The following is a 21,060-nucleotide window of genomic DNA, read 5'->3' on the forward strand; positions in this document are numbered from 1 at the left end:
ACACACAACGGCCACCATAAACCATGCGATCATGTCTATCTTTGAACACACGCCCTTCGATAACGAAAAATTAACGGCAGATAAAATAATCAGGAGATGAAAGGTTCTGAAGAGAAATACAAATGGGCATCTTGTTGTCCCCTCCTGGTTAATTAAATTAAATACAGAGAAAAACAAGGATGAAATCCAGTACAGGTATTACGCAACAACTACTAGTACAACGAAACTATTATATATATATATATATATATATATATATATGTGGATCACTCTTCTAAAAGCCTGGGCTCTAATCATGGTGGTGAAACAAGAAAAGAAAGCATCATGCAAGTTATTCTTCTACTTCAACTTACAGAAAGCTAACATTAGAAATGGATCTCCTCAAGGTCCTACGGTAAAAAGTAGCTAATAACACAATATTAGAGCCCTCGCCTACTACACAAATTGGCGGTGACGCTGAAGTCATGAGTGGTTTATTTCCATGGTATGCCGGTCGCCATTCCCTGTGGCAGGTGATTGTTGTTGCAGGCTCCCGTACTGTGATTAAGTGGGCTCCCAGGTCCACCCGAGGATTCGCTAAGAGTCCCACGAGAAGGTGGACTGCACTGTCCTGCAGGCTGACCACCTGGAGCAAGCTTTGGAGGGACAGGTAGAGATTCCATGCGGTGAGATGATTTTGATTCCTTCCGACCATCAGCAAGGAAGCTTCCAACGACCACCTGCGAAGTTCGCATACATAAAGCTTAGAATCATTACAACCCATTGATGGCAATACTGCACTTTATAATTATGTTAAACCAATATTAGGCTGTGTTAGATCATCATGGCTCGTAAATACAACACATCCAAATTGTCAGCATCTCATATCGACAACTTCAGAATTTTCAGAAAGGAAGGAAGATTATCTGAGAAAATTGCTATAATAAGGAATGCTCGATATCATAATTGAATGAAACAAGGTGCTTGAATTTTGGCCCAAGTTATCATTTTTTTTTTTAACAATGTGTCACAAAAATTGCAAGATACCAAATTCATTTAGAGAATTGGCACAATTATCAATGTGTTCACAGAGATTTACAAGAAATGAAGATAGTGGTAAACATTAAACAACCAGACAGACCTGAACAGGAGTAGCAGCAGTTAGAAGACCAGCCACACTGCCGCCCAATACACGACCATCTGGGCCAGATAATGAGACACTTAGTCCCCCAGTTCTGCTCCGCTGACCGCTACTTTCAGATAGTAAAAATGAACCAGAAAGTGAAAGAATCTCAAATCTCCCCTGCACAAAATAACTACACAAATCAGAGGAAAATGGAGGGAAAGAAAGATTGGTAAAACATGGATCATTGTGCAGCAACATATGCATAAATGGGGCAATCATAACTTTAGTACAATGTCATGGATTTTGAAAAATTCTCTCTCTTGGACTCTATCCATTCTGAATTCTGGTTACTTAGCATCCATTGGCCAAGTAGTCTGCTTCAACAAGAAGTATTTGATGGCCTTTTGCTCTTCTCACATATGATTCAAGGAATAAACATTTCAAACAAAGCCGGTTCTAGAAAAGTTGAAACTCACATACAACAAGCATCTTGAAAAGCATTTTTCTTATTAGAAAGTTAAACATAGGGGAGGAGGATAGGGGGATTGAAAAAGGAGGGAAAAGAACACCAGGAAAAACAATAATTATAAGCAACTTTATAAACCTCATAAGTTACAGTTCCACCAGATGTTGCAGCTTGGCGGAGAGTGACGTTAGATATGGCTCCATTAGCTGAGAGGATGCAAACAGCCCTGGGACCATTCTGAGAAAATGACATTATTTTTGATGATACATCCTGAAAATCCAGATATATCCAATATTAATATATTGAAATCCTAACCAGAGCAGTAAAATTGCCTACAAATCTGCCTGAACAAGCATGTAATTGTAAACATTCACATTAATAAAGTTGGAATTAAAGATAAAGTTACAATAAAGCAAGGATCATAACATCATAAATATTCAGAAGCTCTAGGATGGACAGAACAGAAGCTCTAGCGTGCACACCTGCACAGGAATCATTCAATTGAGATGCAAGCCGAGTGGCATTTTCGCAAGCCACTATATCTCATTCGAGGAGTGTCAACAAACAAAAGAATCATGTACCATTAACTCCCATTCTTTACCAATCTACTATAGACAGTCATTATGAATACTGATTGTGACATTGCAAATGTACCAACCTTGATATGGTCAGTCTACTGCCAGTCTTATGCAAAACAATATGAATCAATTTTGGTCCCACAGTTACTAGTTTTTAATTCTCCACCTAGAGATAAAATCAATGAAACTGTTACATTTTGTGATTTGCGTTATCAGCAACCGAAAACTGAAGTCACCAAGTCATATGCACCAAAGTGCTGTGGTAAAATACGAATTTGCCGCGAGCACAAAAATTGGGTGCAGACGTATAATGGATTTCAGGCCTCACATTTAGAAGTCATTTTCTTTCATTGCAGCAATAAGATGCAGCATAGAAAATGCTTTTATAACGTCTGTTATTTGATATAAAGATAATAAAACCATGATTCTCAAAATGTAAAAGCTTGATAAATTTCCCACTAGAAACTACTTCCTTAGTACTTAGTCATTAGCTCTGATTAAGTTGAATAGAAAATTAAGTCATTGCCAGTTAAGATAGCTTTCTTAATCCCTTTAAAGTCACTACAAAAGAATTTATTTTACAGATTCCATTACCAGGCAGTTAAACAACTTCCAGCGAATAAAACAATTTTAATCACTTACCTTCCTGAGATAAAAATTGAAAAAAGAAAATTTCCACTCAAATCATAGTTTACATAGTATTATAGTTAGAAAGAGAAATTAAACTAGGAAACAGCATCAAGCATTTCTGTGCTAATAATTGATTTAGAAATCATAATTAGTTATGCTCTAAACACATCTAGTTTATATTCACATCAACATTAACCACATCTAGTTTATATTTGTTCAATGAAGCAATCACTCTCAACTTAGGAAATGATAACCTTTTCTGACATTTGAGTTTTATTGAGCTGACAAATGCACATAATATAGCAAAATAAACTAAATTAAACTTACAAGTTAGGATTGCAAGGTCAAAAGCACAATCAGGTTTCAACTGTTTCTTTCCCATTGCCTGTTATATTGGTGTGGTTAAGGATGAAGTAATTGGCTTAATTTCCTAGCACTACCTTTAGACCACCCACTTACCTTGATAACATGTACACAAAACATGGCTGTGCAAGAAAATAATAAATCAGTCACATCATTGTGTACTAAATTATTGAGAATACTATAATTAGTCAAAACAAATTTAAGAATAAATGACAACCAACAACCAGAATGAATGTTCAAGATCTAACAAAAGAAGCAGTTGGTGCAGCAATTATCCTTGAGTCAGGCCAACTCTAATGGCATAACTAGAAAGAAGCGTCTCAACATCAAATACTATATCACTGCTAAAACCATGGTTTCAAAAAGCATCTGGAGTGAATGTAATTTCTAATCAAAAACAAAAATTTTATAAAGACGCCCAAGATGTAAAAATTTTATAAAGACACCCAAGATGTTTAATGAAGTAAAAAAAAAAAAAAATCTGCAGAATCTGAGAAGTTCATTTATGAGAAGAAAATGAAAATTAACCTCTCCAGCTTTTACAGTGATAACATGTGGAGTAAATCCAACCCCTGCGGAACCTGCAAAAAGAAACCTTCATAAGAAAATCAAAATACCATAAAACTAACATGTCAAATAAATTCTAATTAAAAAGCATTTTATTTTCATGACTGGTGTGAAAGACATGCATAAGAATATTAGCAAGTACGTGAGACTTGAGAGACTCGGGAGAAATACTATAAAGCCAACAGCAGACGAGGGCATAAACGTAATTCACTTTAGAGAAAAAAAAAACAAAACAAGAATCTGAGGTCAGAACCAAACAGATCCCAATTTCCAGCAAAACATTTGGCTATTGATTGATAATTCCTCCTCATTCTAGTTCTACAAGATCCTTTTAAGACACAACACTTTTACCATAACAGCAAACAGCCAACATTTGGTTTCATGCAACAAAATTAAACCAAAGTGGGAGAGAGAGAGCAAGAGGCAAAGCAAAACTTGTAGTTTTAAACTCAAAACGACAACGCAGCACGTGACAAAAAGCCCAAATAATTTTCTAATTACCCAGAGCTTCAAGTTGGTGTTTCTTTCCAGAACCAGAACCAGGAGGCCTGCCTCTAGATTTCTTTATAGAATCCGGAGACAACGGACCGCCACCGGGAGAAGATAACCCACTACCAGTACCACCGGTGGCGGTGGTAACAGAAGAAGGAGAAGGAACAAGAGCCAATGACATGGTGCCATCGGGCCCATACTTTCTAGGCCTCCCTCTCTTTCTCTTCATCGGCTCACTTCCACTGCCCATGTTCATCACATTAAGTCCCTGTGCCTGTGGAATGGCCCCGTCTCCGCCGGCTCCGGATGGCTGGTAAGTTGGCGACGTAGCAGTTATGGGCTTGTACACAGCTGTGCCGTCCGCACTAAACGCTAAACGCATGCTCTGTATCGACGCCGGAGGCTGTGACGTCATCACATTCACTGCTGTCTCGGATCCTGACATCTTCTTCGAGACTTCAGCTACTTTGATTGAACTTCTCTCACTGTACCAAAATTCCATGCATTACCAAACTTTGAAAAATTTTAAATATTTAAAAATTTGTAAATCTAATTAACAAAATTAAAAACAAGAAACTAACTTTACTTCACAGTAGTGACTGGGGGGGGGGGGGGGAAAATTAGATCTTTCAATTAAAGAAGAGAGTTTTGAATGAAGTGAGCTAATCCAGTTAGCTTAAACTTAAAAAAAAAAAAAAAAACCAAACCCTAATTACTGCAACTTCAACTATAGATTTTGACAAAAATTAAGCAAAGATCAAGATAAAAACAAATTTAATTATTAAAAAAAAAAGGAATTGTGGGAATTTACTGTTTAAAAAATAAAAATTACATTAAAAAAAGGGAAAATTAAGGGAAAAAATAGAGCAAACTTACCAAAGAAATAGGTGAAATCAAGGGAGGAAAAAAAGGAGTGAAGAGACGAAATTTTAGGGTTTTGGAAATGAAAATAGCAGGGGAGTAAAGGGAAATGGTGAATAATTTGTTTACATTTTAATTTAGATATTTATTTGATTTGATTTTTTTTTTTTTTTTTTTACGGGGCTTTATTAAAAAAAGCAGGTAAAAGCAGGCCTATTTTGCTTTCGTACAAAAAAGATATTGATTATTTATTTTTGCATTTACTTCAACGCCTTCATTACTCCACTCGCTTGCTTTTTAAAAAAATTTCATTTTGTAACTCGAGTACAAATTCAATACACTCGCTTGTTAAACACTCCACGTTTCTTATCCGATTTAATTATACGTTATCGCAGTCCGTGTAAAGTGAACAACGGCGAGTACAGCTTTCCTGCGATTGCGGATAAAATTTGAAAATTTGGTATTTGGCGCTTGTTTGTTTTCTCTTCTTTTTGCTTTTTTAATTAATAATAATTACTTGGGTATTGTACAGTTGGATACTTGGACATTGGCCTTAGGACTTTTAATTTACATAATTATTTTATTCATTTCCTTTAATTAAATATTATTAAACATTTGGTTTAAATGAAAATTACGGTTTTATTATAGTTGGCAGAGAGGAGCGGGTGCGTAATTATAAACAATAATTGAAAATTAGAATTACATCCACCGTATTAACTCATACTTATCTTGAAAGCTTTAATATGCCAATCAAGCAACATATATTGTGTTATTCACTTAAATCCTTTTTTTTTTTCTGGGTTTTATCCTCTTCAGTCTTCAGACAACCAAAATGAGTGCAGGTCTTCTGTTAGTGACCATATAAAGCCAAATGAATTTCACTAATTTTTATTTTAATGATTAATAATCAAAATCTTAGTTGTGTTATTCAATATTATTTCTTGAAATATAAATTAATTATTTTCTGGTTGATTGCTAAACAAAAATGGAAAAAAAAAATTCAGGGCTAATTATGTTGTTCTCTTGGTAATTGGTGATCTTTCTCTTTTGAATAATAAAATATTTAAATGATTAAACTTAAAAAGGTCAAAACAAAGGAAGAAAAGTTTAATACAGATAGGTGAGTGCTAATTTAGAGTTTATACTACATTTATTAATTAGTAATTAGAATGAATTAAAATCAGAATAAATTATAAAATAAATGAGAAATGAGATTCAGAATAAAATATGTTGTAATATAAATGAAGAATGAGAATTAAAGTAAAATATCTATTTGAACTATAAGAATAAGAAACAGAATCATTAATATTTTATCATTAATATTTTTATTTTATCTTAAAATTGAAATGAATTATCACAAGTTATTAAAAAGTCAGTTAATTATTATTATTATTTAATAAACTTATTGTTAACAACAATAATGATTGGTAGCCAGCAACATTTGTAGCAGCGATCGATTTGCTTGATCTAATTTTTGTAATTTTTTTTTCAACCATCATTAAAAATAACTACAGGAATCGTTTCAAAATTGGTGTAGATTCCACCAATTTAATTCCAATTCTCCTCCTTATTTTGAAAGTAAATAAATAAATTAATCATATTCCACCATTTCCATTCTCATGCTCAATTAATAAACACATACAAGAGTTTAGATCACAATTCTTTGTCAGGCCAGAAACTAAGAAAAAGACGAGAGTCCCACGTGACACAAGTGAAGGACTCTTCTGGTGGATTGTAAAAAAATGCAAATATTACAAAATGTAGTAATTAATTATTAACAAAATTTGCAATTTTTACGATTACATTTTTGTAATAATTTTATTGTAAACAAATTGCAATAGTTTTCTTCTTTTTTTTTTAAGGAATTAAAACTGCTGATACGAATTTATATTTTTTATGAATTTGCTCATCAATTAGGTGATTTGAATTTAAAATCTTTTTTATTATAGTAATTTTAAATTCAAATTATAAAATGCACATGGGAATAGATATTTATATTTCATCCTGAGAAATTCTTATGCCATTTTGAAAAAAAGAAAAAGAAAACAATGACCGCAGAAAAAACCGTTGAGTAACAGCAGCAACTGAAGAAAACGGAAAAAAAAAACGGATATATGTCCGAAAGCAGAAGCCAATCTCAAAACATGGCTTCTATTTCTCCACTCCACACTTGGTCTCAGCGGCCTCACCACGCCTCCTTCACAGCTTTTTCTAACAACAAAGGCTAATAAGCTTTACAGCTCTTATCTACCCCATTTTATCTCTTACTACTTGTTTTTTTTGTTGTCATTTTGACTTTTTTTCATCTTTTTTGTTCAATTTGTTTCAGGAACCAATCAATATAAAAAGCAATTTGTGTTCTGCTGCAAGAAACAGGAACAAGAAGACGACGCAAGAACCCTGTAATTTGCAGTTGAGTTATTTGATTCGTGGGTTTATTTTAGAATTTTGGATAATAATTTGTTGGTTTTATTTTAAACAGTAACAGATTTCGCATTGAAGAACAAGATGATGACTCTAGGACTAAAAGAAGAGAAGTGATGTTTCAACTGGCCTTCACTGCGTGTTCTTTCCCAGCAATTGTTTCTTATGCGCTTGCAGCGAATGGTAACTTTGCTGTCTTGGTAGTAGTGCCAATGATTCAATATGAGATCTCTTTTTTTTTTTTTTCTGTAATCATTTTCATTAAGTTTCTTATGTCGCAGAAGACCTCCGTGTTTATACTGATGAACTGAACAAGTTTGAGATTTCGATACCCCAAGGTACATAAATGATAAATCCCCATCAAAATTTGATTACTTGGTGTATAACTACCTATGTAATCATGGAATTGATGCGGTACAGATTAAAGAATGGAAGTGCCTAATCGGAGACTCTTGGGTTCACATGAGCCTGTTGCTCAAAATATGACCTTAAAATTTGTTTGTGTGCATGAGTTATGTCGGGAGTTCATGGAAGTATTTTGATGGGTTTAAACTTTATTGGAGTTGAAATATCAAATTTATTGAGTGATGAGATGAGAACAAGTGCTGCTTGTTGAAACAGATTGGCAACTGGGCGCGGGGGAACCAAATGGATTCAAATCCATTACTGCTTTCTACCCACAAGAAGCATCTAGTTCAAGCGGTATTCGAAAACTCTTCTGGTGGATTTATGATTTATTTTAACATATTCAAGTCTGTAAATCTTAAATTGGTTTCTTTCTTTAGTCAGTGTGGTGATCACGGGGCTTGGTCCGGATTTTACGAGAATGGAATCTTTTGGCAAAGTTGAAGCTTTTGCTGACACTCTGGTATGTAGCTTTTCCAATGTTATTTCAGCTTGTGCTTGGTTGCTCATTTGTTTTGCTTGCACGCTGCTCTGTTCTTATCATAAGTCTTCTCAACAGGTTAGTGGATTAGATAGAAGCTGGCGAAGACCCCCGGGTGTAGCAGCAAAACTCATAGATTGTAAAGCATCCAAAGGCATTTGCATCTTCTTTTCTATTCAATAATCAATTCTGACATTACAAAACCATTTTGAAGATTTTAATTAATTATTTCCCATGGCAATTGAATTATGTCATTCTGATTAGAAGTTCTTGAAAGAGTGCCGGTGAAATCATGCAAGATGTTACGTGTAATTATTTTGAATGCAGGGTTTTATTACATAGAGTATACACTGCAAAATCCAGGTGAGAGCCGTAAACATTTGTTTTCAGCCATTGGGATGGCATCAAATGGTTGGTACAACAGATTATACACAGTGACTGGCCAGGTACATTCGAATATCTTAGAGCTTCTATTCTTTAGCTGTTGCAATCCCTTCATGAGTTAATTCCAAGGCTCGGTCTCTGTATTAAACTCTTGACATTTTGATGCAGTTTGTGGAAGAAGAATCAGAGAAATATGGCTCTAATATTGAGAAGGTAACTTTTACTAGTAGAATTATATTATTGAGCACATCGTATCGTACCATGAAATAGCTTTAGATTCGTTTATGGATGACCCATTTTACTTGATTTTGCAGGCAGTCGCATCCTTCAGGTTCATTTGAAGAAAGAACTACTTCAATGCCGCCGTGCTTTGTTTTGCTAGTTTTGTATTCGGAGCACGTTACATGTTTGTTACTTATTGTCATTTTCCTCGGTCACGGAAGCCAAAAAAAAAAAAAAAAAAAAAAAACTCAAATGATTATAGGTAAACCCTGTCTGAAATTCAAGCACAATTTTGGGTTATGTTGAGCCATAGCCTAAGTGGAAAGTGAAGGCTCCCCCATCTACATCTACTACTAGGCACTAACAACATTCCTTGGGCCATGGAAAGAAACAAATTTCACATTTCATACAGCATAGAAGATACACAAGGTCATGAAACATCTGTTTTAACATTCTCCTCAGTCCGGTCTCCATTTTTCCGAGCATTAGATTTATGAAATAGAACAGAAAGCTGATCAACAAAAAGTAAATTCTTGACTTGCTCCAACTGTTTCCACTCTTCCTCCATTTGCAAATCTAAACTCTCAAATCGAATGATCTTATCCTGGATCTCTTTCATCTGCAAAACTCTTTCACATTTAGCTAATAATTTATAATTGAATATGACAGAAAAAATGACCAAGAATTTTACGCACCTGCACTTCCACAATCCCAGATATAGCTTTCTCAACATCCAACTCTTCCTTCTCGATCAAGGAACTTGCATCTACAGAAGCTCTTGCCAATGCATTCTGGGTGGCATCACCATTGGATGCAACCTCAGCTTCTGCATGTTGAACCAAGTCAATAACATACTAAGCTGGATGGTCTCAACAACAGAAGTTTCCAACTTTTATTAACAGAATAACAGTTAGGGTAACAGCTCGTCGTAAATGGATTTATTTCTTGACTAATAGAAAAGAACTTGGCTAGGAAGGATTGCTATTCATACCTTGCTGTCTTGTATTTCTCATAAGACTCCCTTTACTTGCTCTATCATCCACATCTGACAGAGTTGTCACAGCTGCTCGAGCAGCAACTTCAGCAATCTCGACACCAGCCAAAGCCGACAGGAAAGCTGCCTGATAGAAAACGCAAGTAATTATCTTATATAACTTTGGAAAACAGCAATAAATATAAACATGAAATTGCTCCAACATTGCGAAGTTAGTTAATGCAAGTTACTAATATCTAAAGCAAACTGAAAATACAAGCGTCTGGTTTCTGCAAGGTAATCCTCCTACAGTTTCTACAAAATCAACAAACTTATTTCCAAGTATCAGAATGGAATCCATCTGATATTCCAGAAATTGGTTTCCATTTTTTCCCTTGATTTATCTTGATATGTACTTTGTAAAAGGGCATACCTGAGCCATTATTGGGTTACTTGCATCGGCAAGAGGGGTGAGACGCATTCTCTTACTCGGGGATGTAGCGCCAACATTTTCCGATTCACTTACAGCATCACTAGGGTTGTTGATAGAAAAAAACTTATTATCCACATCCTCCGAATCTGATTCTTTACAAACAAATTCCTGCCCAAAAGGGAGCTTGATAAAATGAGTGATGCAGTCCTTCTCACTTTTACCACTGACATGCTGTGCAACCTTCCTCCAGTCATCACCAAAATGCATAATGGCCTCCAGAAGTTGCAAAGTTTCTTTCTCTGTCCAATCCGATCTAGCCTCCTCACTGATCTCGACCCGCCTGAAATCAGACGAGCTAACACCCACCCGATGGTTACCACGGACATAGCATCTCGCACAAAGGGTCAAGTCATACTTATCACAAGCAAAACAAGCAATGGTACAAAGGGTCTTGCAACCATTGCAGAGCCTCTTAGAGGTCTCCTTAAGAGCGGAGGAGGATTCAGCAGAAGCAGCAGAGGACTTGGTCTCTTTATCTTCCCACTTCAAGGTCTTAACAGAAGCAAAGTAATTAATAAGTCCCCAAGTCTCCAAGAAATCAAACACCCTTCGAATAGATCCCACATCGCCGACAAGAGTCCTCCTCACGTCGGTAAACGTAATCTTCCTCGACGGGTTCTCTCTATAATGCTTGACTATTGAATCCCTATAGTACCTGTAAACCCTAGGGTTTTTCGATGGCGAACGCGAATCGAAAAATTCCGGAAGAAATTTGACCTCACATTCACTGATGCTGTCAAATGAAAACCACCCTAAACCCACCAAAAATAATAATAATAAAGAATTCTAAACAATTAGACGAAAGAAAAATAAAAATTGTCAATTTCGGAGAGGGGCCAACTCACTGGAATAGCTGGGGACGTTAACGACGTCGGGTTCGGAGGAAGAGGGTAGCTCGGGCTTGACGGGTGGAGGCGCAAGAGGAGTGGTGGGGTTAACGGCGGACGTTCCCGGAGGTTCTTTAACGGGCGATTTAGCCGCCATGAGATAATAAATTCGCTAGCATTCCCAACACACACACTCTCTCTCTCTCTCTCTCTCTCTCTCTCTCTCTCTCTCTCTCTATATATATATATATATGCTTCTTAGCAGTCTGCTCTAATTTCAAATTCAATATATGCCGTAGCCTGTTTGAGATTGCTAATTTGACTTTCGTAGGTTCAAAGTAATTTCAAAAAATAAAAAAGTTAATTTTTTTATTAAATAAATAGAAACATATTGAGATAATTTTTAAATATAAAAGATAACCAGATAAGTTAAGAGTTTGGTAAAAAAATTAAATTATTTTTCAAAATTTGTGAATTCATTTTATGATTTTCAAATTAAAAGATAAAAAAAATTAATATATTAAATAATAAAATATATTGTATTAGTAAATGTGTTTTATTTATTTATTTATTAATTAATTAATTATTCAGTGTAGTATATTTTTTAGCACTTATTATAAAATTGAGAACCCCAAATTTTCACTTTGTCATAATCACAAAACTAACCCTAATTGAGTATTTTTAAAAATTTTTTATCTATAGTCTAGCATTTCTTCAACGGCAAATCAAATCAAATCAAACTCACTTTCTTCTTCCTTACCTTTCTCTTTATTCTCCTAAAATCTTTGCTGCGCACCGAAGGCTTTGGAATTTTGATGTGTTTAAGTTCTAATGTATACATCTCACATGTTTAGCGGACGAGGCAGACCCAATACTTCCTCTTAGAAAACAAAGGCAGGCTTCTCCAATTATGTAACATGCTCATTTGATTTTTTATTTTAGGGTTCGAAATGATGAAGAATTTATACATGCAATTGTATGATAAATTTTTTAACATAACTAATCAAATTATGCCATGTGGAAATAGGAAAAAAAAACTACAAAATTAATCGATTCTTCGGTTCAAATGAATTCTCAGCTTCTTACGTTATAACTAACATTTGGGCTTTTAAGCTTACGCCTAATCGCAATGATATTGCTGTATTCGACTAAACCCCCTTGCCGGTGCTAAACTGGCAACCAGGCGCCTACCAATTAATCAATCCACAGATGAAATTTGATTTAGCAGACATTGCCAGGAGTGCGAATGCGAATACACACACACATATGTCTTTGAAATTAAATGAACCTGAAGCTTTCCCCATGTTTTGAGGACGGGCTCTCAGACCATAGACGTAACAAATGTTGAACGAGTGTCCAATAAAAAAACCCCTAGAGAAACTAATATGCACAAAAGTTTCAATGACATGTAAATACAATGCAGGTCACCAGAGAACACCTTGGTTCTATACACCCAAATGCTGGGACTACGCCTATAAAAGAATCATAAATTGATTCTAACATGTCTGTTTTGTGTTGTCTTTTTGAGCTTCTTTTTACACTGTCTTATTCCTACATGGCTGCTAAAATCCCCCGTTCTAGCATCCATCAATGCATGGTTGCATGCCGATACTCATCCTGAGCATCAGCAGCATACGAACTATGAAGTTTTTAGATACACTAAGGTAAATGAAGAGCACCCGCGTCTTCCATTTTCCTTCTCCACCCATATGGCACGAGAGCGACTCAGACAATAGACATCTCTGGTGAAAATGACTTTGGATGACCTGCATAATGAAAAATGAGTAAGATTTAGGTTTGACGAAGATTCTTAAAACAGTATAACAGCAAAATACACACAGATAATGAAGAAAAAAGAAGGAAAAAAAAATAGAATTATCTTTCCCAATCCTCTAATCCCAATTGAAGATACCAATATAAAATTATATCATATTTACGAATAACCAGAGAGCTAACAGTAAATCTACAGGAGTGAAGAAGATAAATTTACCTCTAGAATGCAAGAAAATTAATTTGCAAGGCTAGATCCGAAGCCCGCCACTCAAGTAGCAGTCCCACTACTCTTAGTCCTGCTGCAATCTAAGGATACCTGAAAACAAACAGTCCAACCATATTTTAGTACTTGGTAGCAAGATGGGAGTGACAGCATAACTCGAGAGTTTAAATACCACAGACCTTGATCAACCTCTCACCCAGTTGTTTGGTCAGAACCGCCACCTTGCATGAACTGAGATGGAGCAGGAACTAAAAATTGATGTTGTGCTTGTACAGGAGGTATACCTGATGAAGCCAATGAAATATATTGATCGGGTCTATTTTACCTAATATTTTTCTTTATGAAACACAATATACTAGATTTTCAAGTTAGGATTTCTCAATAATCAGGGGTCTCCTCGTTGACATTTAATCTCTCCTTTTCTCCATCAAGAACCTAAGAATACTGCTCTGTGCTCTCCTGGGGTAGGTTCTCTTTCTAACAGCCTTTTCAGGTCATCTACCTCTTACCATTTTAACTTCGCTTGGTTATGAGTTTCAAAATTCTAATTTACATTCTTAAGGGCTGAGATATGTGCTTAAGACAAAGTAATTCAACCTTGATGTACCACTCACACAAAAGACTTTAGCATACTTGGCTATTTTCTGTTTAGCTACTGATTGGATATGAAACCTAGATAAAACAATAAAGCTTGACTTTAAAATTTCAAGATTCTCCAAAACAACTCCATCAACCTAATTGAATCCTGGAGTAGCATGCACCGGCAAAATATTAAAACTCAAAGGGGACTATATGTTCATATTCATATAAATGATGGTCCAACAATCTTCGATAAGTGCGCGTTCAGTGGATAAATAAATCTTCATAAAGCATTATTCAGCATAAAGTGTTTCGTCACAAAGCAGGTGATCCTTTAGTCACACGGATTATGAACTTGTGTGATACGTATAAAGAGGCTCTAACATCATTGGTGTATGCCAGTGTTTGGGGCAGGATGTAAAAAGAAAAATCATACTTTCAATATATGGTTTCTAAGACAATAAAATTTACCAGTAGGATATGGTGCTTGAACTGTCGGCAGAGGTGATGTTGTGATTGCATTTAAATTTGGTCCACCGAACTGCATAATCTGATGACCAGGCATTCCATATCCCTGCACTGGTGTATAAGCATGGCTTCCAGGGATTGTTTGACCCAGTTGCCCATAAGGATAGACAGCCGTGTTGACTGTCCCAGGTACTCCATATATTGGAACGTACTGCTGGTATGGATTGTAAATACCCTACCATTAGGACAAGAACATGCAACAGATAGAAGTAATCAGCACAGCAAAAACATTAAACCCTCAAAATAAGTAAATTTTGATTGCTCCAACCAAGATGGAGTACCATATACCTGGGGGTAAACATATTCGGGTCCATATGTAGCATACCTGCATAGGTACGACAACCATTCAATAAACGGAATATCAATATTAACAAAACTTTGGGGGTAGATTGAGAATGTAGGTGTGAGAGATGACACTGCATGGAATAAATGGTGAATGTTATATACATTATCCATAGCATAGATGGGATCCAAGTGTACCATCTGCACTAAAGGCAACATTCTCCTATTCTATGAAGGAGCCATCCCTAGTACATCCAAAATAAACTAATAAAAGATAGACCTGAAAACTGAAACCAAGATTTATCAGTTTCTTTTATGGTTCTTATAGAAAAAAGAACATGATTCTTGCCTGTACAATAAACATTGAACTTGGGCACATATCATCTGCAACTACCACCTGCAATTACCAATCACACTATGTCACATCTCTGTAGTTTGGACCACATCATCAACCTTGAAATCTAGGGAAATGTTTAATTATTCCTAGAGCAACTTAAACCCTAAACTCACATTCAATTTTGTGATTGGTAAATGCATAAACTGGCAACAAAGGAAAACAGAATGATGGAAGAAAGAAATGTAGTTGCAAAGGAGATGTACCCAATTAAACTGAACGACTGCTAATCTTTCCACCAGACATAGGAAAGAATTGATGATCACATATTGACAACATAAGGCTATTAAGACACATTCACCCTAAAGCTGTCACTTACAAACAGATATAAAGGCCAATATAGGGAAATATGCATATCTTTCTCTACATGGAGTGCAGGGCCATGACCTGGCCGACTAAAGAGTTACTCAGTCAGTCAGTCAGTCACATGCAAGGCGAGAAGCTCTAACACTAAAATTTGCAAGTCCATTAGCTTTGACAAAAGCACAAAGGGAGGAGCAGAAGCCAAACTGATTCTGCTGTGGACTTTAGTAATTAACAAATTTTAATTTATAATCAAAACTTACAACTTACCCATAAGAAGGATACACCATTCCCTGTTGGTAGTTGTAAGGAAGTGGTTGCTGGTAGCCAAAACTTCCAATGTAAGGTCCCCGTGTAGCTTGAGTACTGCCACTGAATAGAGTAGCTGGTCTCAGACGTCCTACATGTATCAGAAAAGTAATCATGATGCAATAGATAATAGAACTGCCAAATGAAACATATGTTGCACATATAGGCCAACTAAACACAATAGATATGATACCATAGAGCACTTGTGGCCGAGGTCGCCCAAGTGAAGCCAAATTACAATTTGCTCGCCTACCATCAATGAATGGAGTTGGATCAGCACAGGCTCTCCTAGCAGCCTCTGGTTCTCGAAAAGTCACCTACACCCTCCATACAAATACAAACAGAAAACCAAGTCATTGTACAACCATGAATTTCACCTCACACATCAGCTAACAAGTGTCAACAACAGCAATCACTTGAGAATAACACTAACCAAGCAATAATAAGTATACTCTATCACTATTAATCTGACATTTGGCACTTTTTGATCATCCCAAATAGGATGCACAAATAACATCATATACCATTGCACTGAATTCAAGAGATCAGGCTGTTCCACGAAAATCCAAACTTGAATATACTGAACAAAATTAACCAGGATATCAATAACTACTCACAAAGCCATAGCCTTTGGATCGCCCAGTATTCTTATCAGTGATAACGACAGCCTCAAGAATCTCACCGAATTGCTCGAAATATCGTCTCATGGTCTCACTTTGAGTCTCCCAAGCAAGTCCTCCAACAAAGACTTTAGTGTAAGTGGTATCTCCAAAAGGAGAATTCAAATACTGAAACCCTGAACTCGAACTCGATCCCGAGCCAGGACCCGGAATCGACTGATAAGCCATCAAATATACGAAAAGGATAGATAATTACTATAAACAAACAAACAGAACAAGACTGAATGAAGAATCCTATCGATAGACACAGAGAAAGAGAAAGAGAAAGAAAAAGACAAAGAAAGAAGGAGAAGAAAAAAGATGATCAATTGGATAGAATCAAGTGATACTAAAGTAAACCCAATCGATAAAAACCCACATGATAAAGGAGAAACCCTATATAAACCCTTGAAATGGAAGATAAAATATACTAGGAATCCACAGAATTGAAAGGGAATCGAAGAAGAACATGGTGAGCTAACGCTTTGATGAAAAGATGACAAGAAAAAGATCAGATAAATAGGAGAAAAAGGAAAAGGAAGAGGAAAAACCCTAGATGGGCCAGCAAGAGTGGGTGGTGGGTATAAGTTTGTATGGGAAAAGTTGGTCACAGAAGAGCAGTTTGTAAAAAAGAATCTAAGAAGGTAAAATCGTGATACTAATAGTGGCTTTGGCAAATAATTATTTTTATACACCAGTAATAGGACTGTTGAGGAAGAGAAAGGATGGATTTGTTTTTAATCTTTTTCATTGATTCCGTAGCAGTTGTTGATGGTGATGATGGTGGCGAGCTAAGAGCGTAAGATGAAGAAGAAGGGCAGACTGGGTAGTCATGATTTGCACTGAAGAAACGCATAACAAAGTTGAAAAAGTATAATAACATTTCAATACCAATATTTTGCAAAAACTTCAAATGGAAACATAGTTTACACTTTTCCAACAAAATGCCCCTCCTGCTGCTGCTGCTGTAGTGGCGTCGTGAGTTTTTATTTATTTATTTATTTATTTTAAATTTCAATTTACTGTAGTGCTTTGGAAAATGATAAATTAGAATAGTATATTGTGTATATACCATTAATTCACCTTGCAACAACAGCAAGTCAGGAACCGCACGAAAAATAGAAACGTCATCACACAGGGCACACGACCTCCCGTCCCGCTTCCGTTCTCCACTTCTCCCTGATAACATAATGGACCTATTTGAAAAGAATGAACAGATCAACTTGATTTTTTATTTTGTCAAGAATTAGAGACTCTGAGATTATATAAAACGCAGGACACTCTTTTTGTCTTCGAGAGTTCTCAAACAAAGCAAAGCCAGATTGGGATTGTGTGGACGCGGGGCCCGCTCTCTAACTCTCTAACCCTATCTAATCTCTAAACCCTAATTTTCTTTTTTTTTTCTTTTCTTTTATTTATTTATTTATATTTTTTTTTTCACACGTCCGATAAAAGAAACTGTCCCACGCACCACACACACAGAAGGCAGAAGCAGAAGAACAGAGCACACGGAGCTAACGCGGTCTCTGTCCAGTCGGCGACAAATAATTTGCTTAGTATCTACAAAATCTGCTTTGTCATTTACTTCTGTACGATCTTATTTCATCTTTCTGTTTATAGTAGCGCAACAAGTTTGTTATTCCAGTTCGGCTTGTCCTTGTCTTTAAAACTACTTTGTCATTTACTGCTACGATCATTCAAAAAAAAAAAAAAAAAAATTAAATAAATAACTAACTACTCCCACACCATAAAAGCAAAATTCTCACAAATTTATTTTCATTTCACTAATTGTCTCAATACAAACACTGTCAGTGGAGGGATTAGAAGTAGGCAGAATTACACACAAGTGACAGCCGATCCAAATTGGACCTTTCGATTTTCTTATTTGTTACTTATTCCTTCTATTCTGATTTTTTTCAAAACCAATTGGCTCAGTCAATATTTGGGTTCAATATAAAATCACACCGAAATTTAAAAATACTTTAAAATTTGATCAAAGACAATTGATAACTAAGGGATAATTTGGTAATTTTGTAGCTTTTTAGAATAATTGATGTCAGTTGTGGCTGTATAGATAATTAGTTAAACGTTTAATAATAATTTTTTTTATATAAATGTTGTGAGCTTTAAAAGTAGATGTATGCGTTTAGTAAATTTTATTGTTAAATTACCGTAAAAATGTAAATGATTGAGTTGAACATAATACTAAATAAAATTGATTTACAATTTTATAAAATATTTTTAAATGAAATAAAAATTTTATAGTATTAATTTAATTTTATTTTTTGCTATCTTGATACAATTGATGATTATGATGATAATTTCTTTAAAGTTAATGATCTTATTTCCTAATTAATAATGATAATTTTATATTTTTATAATGAATATTAGGAATTGTATTCAATATAAAAGTGATTTTCAAAGTCATCTTTTTTAAAAAACTACTCATTTTTTGCTTTTCAAAATGTATTGTAGAATTTGGTGATTTTGCTAAAAGTGATTTGTAAAATAAATTTACCAAACACCAAAATTAATTTATAGCCTTTTAAAATCACATTTAAGTCTCCCAAAAGTAATTTCAAATGTGCCCTAAGTCTAACCAGTTTGGTTTGTATTGGTTAAATTATTTTCTAAAATTTGTTTCATTCAATTCAAAATATCAAACATTATTTTGTTTGATACTAGTTAAACATCATTACACAATTTAAATGGATAAGTTTACATTTTGTGAAGTATGGACTTTAAAATGAGTGGAGCTATTTGATCCCACTAATATACACTTTACACCTATTTCTTCACTACAGCATTAGGGATTTTAAAGATTTAAATTTTACTCTATGCACCGACTTAAATACCAAAATTACCCTTATAAACTAAAATCAAATAAATTTCCAAACAATTTTTCTTTCATCTTCTCTTGCTCTTTCTCTAGTGTTTGGACGATTACATCTCTCTTCCTCAATCAAATCACAATTGAACATGGTAGTTGAAGAAGAACTATGCCGGTTTATCAATGCGAAGAGAATAAAATGAAAAAAAAAAATTCAAAATGCTGTAAATATATATGGAGAATTTTTTAATTACCATTGATATTGAATAAAATTAGCATTTCAAGGTAGGAACATAGGTAATAATTGTTAATCCATAATGTAGATGAGTAAAATTATTAGTTTTTAATTCATGATATCGTGTCTTTTGTAGTAAATTATTTAATGGATTTTATGGTAATAAAAATAATAATAAATGAGTGTAAAAAATATTTTAGTGGGTTCAAATAGTTCCATTCTTTAAAAAATTATGATTGATTCATTTTATTATTCTTATTTATGCTTGCTTTTTATACTATTTTACGGAATGGGCATTTAGTATTTTGTCCGTATATATATTTATACAATTATACACTAATATACACAGACACGTAAAGGGTGTAAAGGGTAATGGCAACGGTGATGGAGCTGTCCACGCAACTAATTCGTAATGGATGAAGTCGCAGGCTGGCCGCGACAACAAGTACGTCATCATTATTGTTATTTATTTTTTTTCTTCTCATTTACAGTGGTTGGTATGATTTCATGAGAAGTTATCACCAATGCTCCGTCTCATTATAACAAAAACCAACTTGTGCCCACCCAGAAAACAGAAAGTCTTGAAGAACCAATGCATTACTGACAGGTTTCAACTTCATAATACTAACTTTTTTTTTTAATTTTTTGGGGGGTGAAGGGACGTATGCCATTAATTTAATTGGGCAACGAACGGTTTGGCTTTGTTTGAACCAGTGGCTAGGGTGAGGGTTTAAGGGGGTCCAATTACACCTGTTTTTTGGGGCCACGATGGCATTTTTGTATTAAAGTGTTGTAAGGAAAAAACACTTAATGAAAGAGACAGAAACATCCTTTGTATTCTTCGAAGCGGTTACGAAAATTTATATGCTCCCTGTGTCGTGGTCCCTTAACGGTTTAAGTAAGTAGTAAAAGGAAAACGATATTCTCACCAGTATAACATCTTTATTATTATTATTTTTTTATAATCCCACCAACTGTTTCACCAGAGCTTGGAAGAAACCCCTTTTATCTTATGATTTGCTTCAAATTTTTACTGAAATTCATGTACAGTTTGTACTGAAATCATATGAAGCATAACTGAATCCTCGGCATGATTTCATAATGCCCATTGCCTCGTGAGTTGGGTGAAAATGTGAATTAAGGATCCAATTGTCACGTGAGAATATCTCGCTCGTTCTAATATGAGAAAGTGTTACCTACTAAATCATTACTCAAATTACCCATTAGATCTTGTAATTTTGATGACAAGATTCACAGGAACACGAAAAAGAAGGCTGTAATTATGGGATTCAACAGCTACCTTGACTTGAGAACTTTTGCAAGTAGCCCCAAGGGACATGTGGCGGATGGATTAATCATTTACCAAGGCATCAACAAGTGTCCTCTCGAATGGCCTATACTTCCATCCTAAGTTCTTCGACTTCTCTGAGCTCAACTTCACCAACGTCTCTACATCACCGAAACTGCAATGACATACACAAAAGATAAGGACCGTACGGAAAATAAAAAGAAATGGAAAATTTATGGCAGCTGGGGTGTGCAGCTATTGATCAAGAGTCCCTTTTGGGTTTTGGCCACTGTACTGTACGTCTTCGTAATTTTGTTTTGGTGAATGGCGTTTGGTACCATTAGCCCACGTCTGCTAGCTTTTCAAAATATATATATATATATATA

General features: G+C 35.1%; 4 protein-coding genes across 9 annotated transcripts; 1 reads left to right on the forward strand and 3 right to left on the reverse strand.

The window, feature by feature from the left end:
- Positions 1-113: 113 nt before the first annotated feature.
- Positions 114-5,249, reverse strand: LOC102607138 (AT-hook motif nuclear-localized protein 10). Of its 2 annotated transcripts, none has more exons than XM_006473787.4 (6): positions 5,078-5,249; positions 4,211-4,686; positions 3,671-3,723; positions 1,710-1,841; positions 1,121-1,282; positions 114-719 (listed from the first exon to the last, which is right to left on the reverse strand). In XM_006473787.4, exons 2-6 carry the CDS (start codon positions 4,644-4,646, stop codon positions 474-476), a joined length of 1,029 nt encoding a protein of 342 aa, XP_006473850.1. In that variant the 5' UTR covers positions 4,647-4,686; positions 5,078-5,249; the 3' UTR covers positions 114-473. The 2 variants fall into 2 exon arrangements, with proteins under 2 accessions (XP_006473850.1, XP_006473851.1); XM_006473788.4 differs by lacking the exon at positions 5,078-5,249 and adding an exon at positions 4,783-4,931.
- Positions 5,250-7,084: 1,835 nt separating this feature from the next.
- LOC102607932 (psbP domain-containing protein 3, chloroplastic) lies at positions 7,085-9,518 on the forward strand. Of its 5 annotated transcripts, none has more exons than XM_006473793.4 (10): positions 7,086-7,285; positions 7,392-7,464; positions 7,545-7,669; positions 7,768-7,824; positions 8,108-8,188; positions 8,272-8,354; positions 8,451-8,511; positions 8,700-8,818; positions 8,925-8,969; positions 9,071-9,518. In XM_006473793.4, the coding sequence occupies exons 1-10, from the start codon at positions 7,177-7,179 to the stop codon at positions 9,095-9,097; spliced, it is 780 nt and encodes a 259-aa protein (XP_006473856.1). In that variant the 5' UTR covers positions 7,086-7,176; the 3' UTR covers positions 9,098-9,518. The 5 variants fall into 5 exon arrangements, with proteins under 5 accessions (XP_015384379.1, XP_006473856.1, XP_006473854.1 ...); XM_006473791.4 differs by having other exon boundaries at positions 7,771-7,824; positions 8,451-8,526; XM_015528894.3 differs by having other exon boundaries at positions 7,087-7,285; positions 7,392-7,474; positions 8,451-8,526.
- On the reverse strand, positions 9,360-11,510 carry LOC102607635 (SWI/SNF complex subunit SWI3B). Its single transcript, XM_006473789.4, has 5 exons — positions 11,290-11,510; positions 10,385-11,196; positions 9,970-10,099; positions 9,674-9,804; positions 9,360-9,597 (listed from the first exon to the last, which is right to left on the reverse strand). The coding sequence occupies exons 1-5, from the start codon at positions 11,426-11,428 to the stop codon at positions 9,409-9,411; spliced, it is 1,401 nt and encodes a 466-aa protein (XP_006473852.2). The 5' UTR covers positions 11,429-11,510; the 3' UTR covers positions 9,360-9,408.
- A 1,006-nt stretch (positions 11,511-12,516) lies between these two features.
- On the reverse strand, positions 12,517-17,312 carry LOC102608795 (uncharacterized). The gene is made up of 8 exons (XM_006473794.4): positions 16,280-17,312; positions 15,856-15,979; positions 15,624-15,753; positions 14,663-14,699; positions 14,318-14,549; positions 13,447-13,551; positions 13,262-13,360; positions 12,517-13,037 (listed from the first exon to the last, which is right to left on the reverse strand). Exons 1-6 carry the CDS (start codon positions 16,508-16,510, stop codon positions 13,460-13,462), a joined length of 846 nt encoding a protein of 281 aa, XP_006473857.1. The 5' UTR covers positions 16,511-17,312; the 3' UTR covers positions 12,517-13,037; positions 13,262-13,360; positions 13,447-13,459.
- Positions 17,313-21,060: the final 3,748 nt, after the last annotated feature.

The sequence above is a fragment of the Citrus sinensis genome, chromosome 5 (assembly GCF_022201045.2).
Source record: "Citrus sinensis cultivar Valencia sweet orange chromosome 5, DVS_A1.0, whole genome shotgun sequence".
Taxonomy (NCBI): Eukaryota; Viridiplantae; Streptophyta; class Magnoliopsida; order Sapindales; family Rutaceae; genus Citrus; species Citrus sinensis.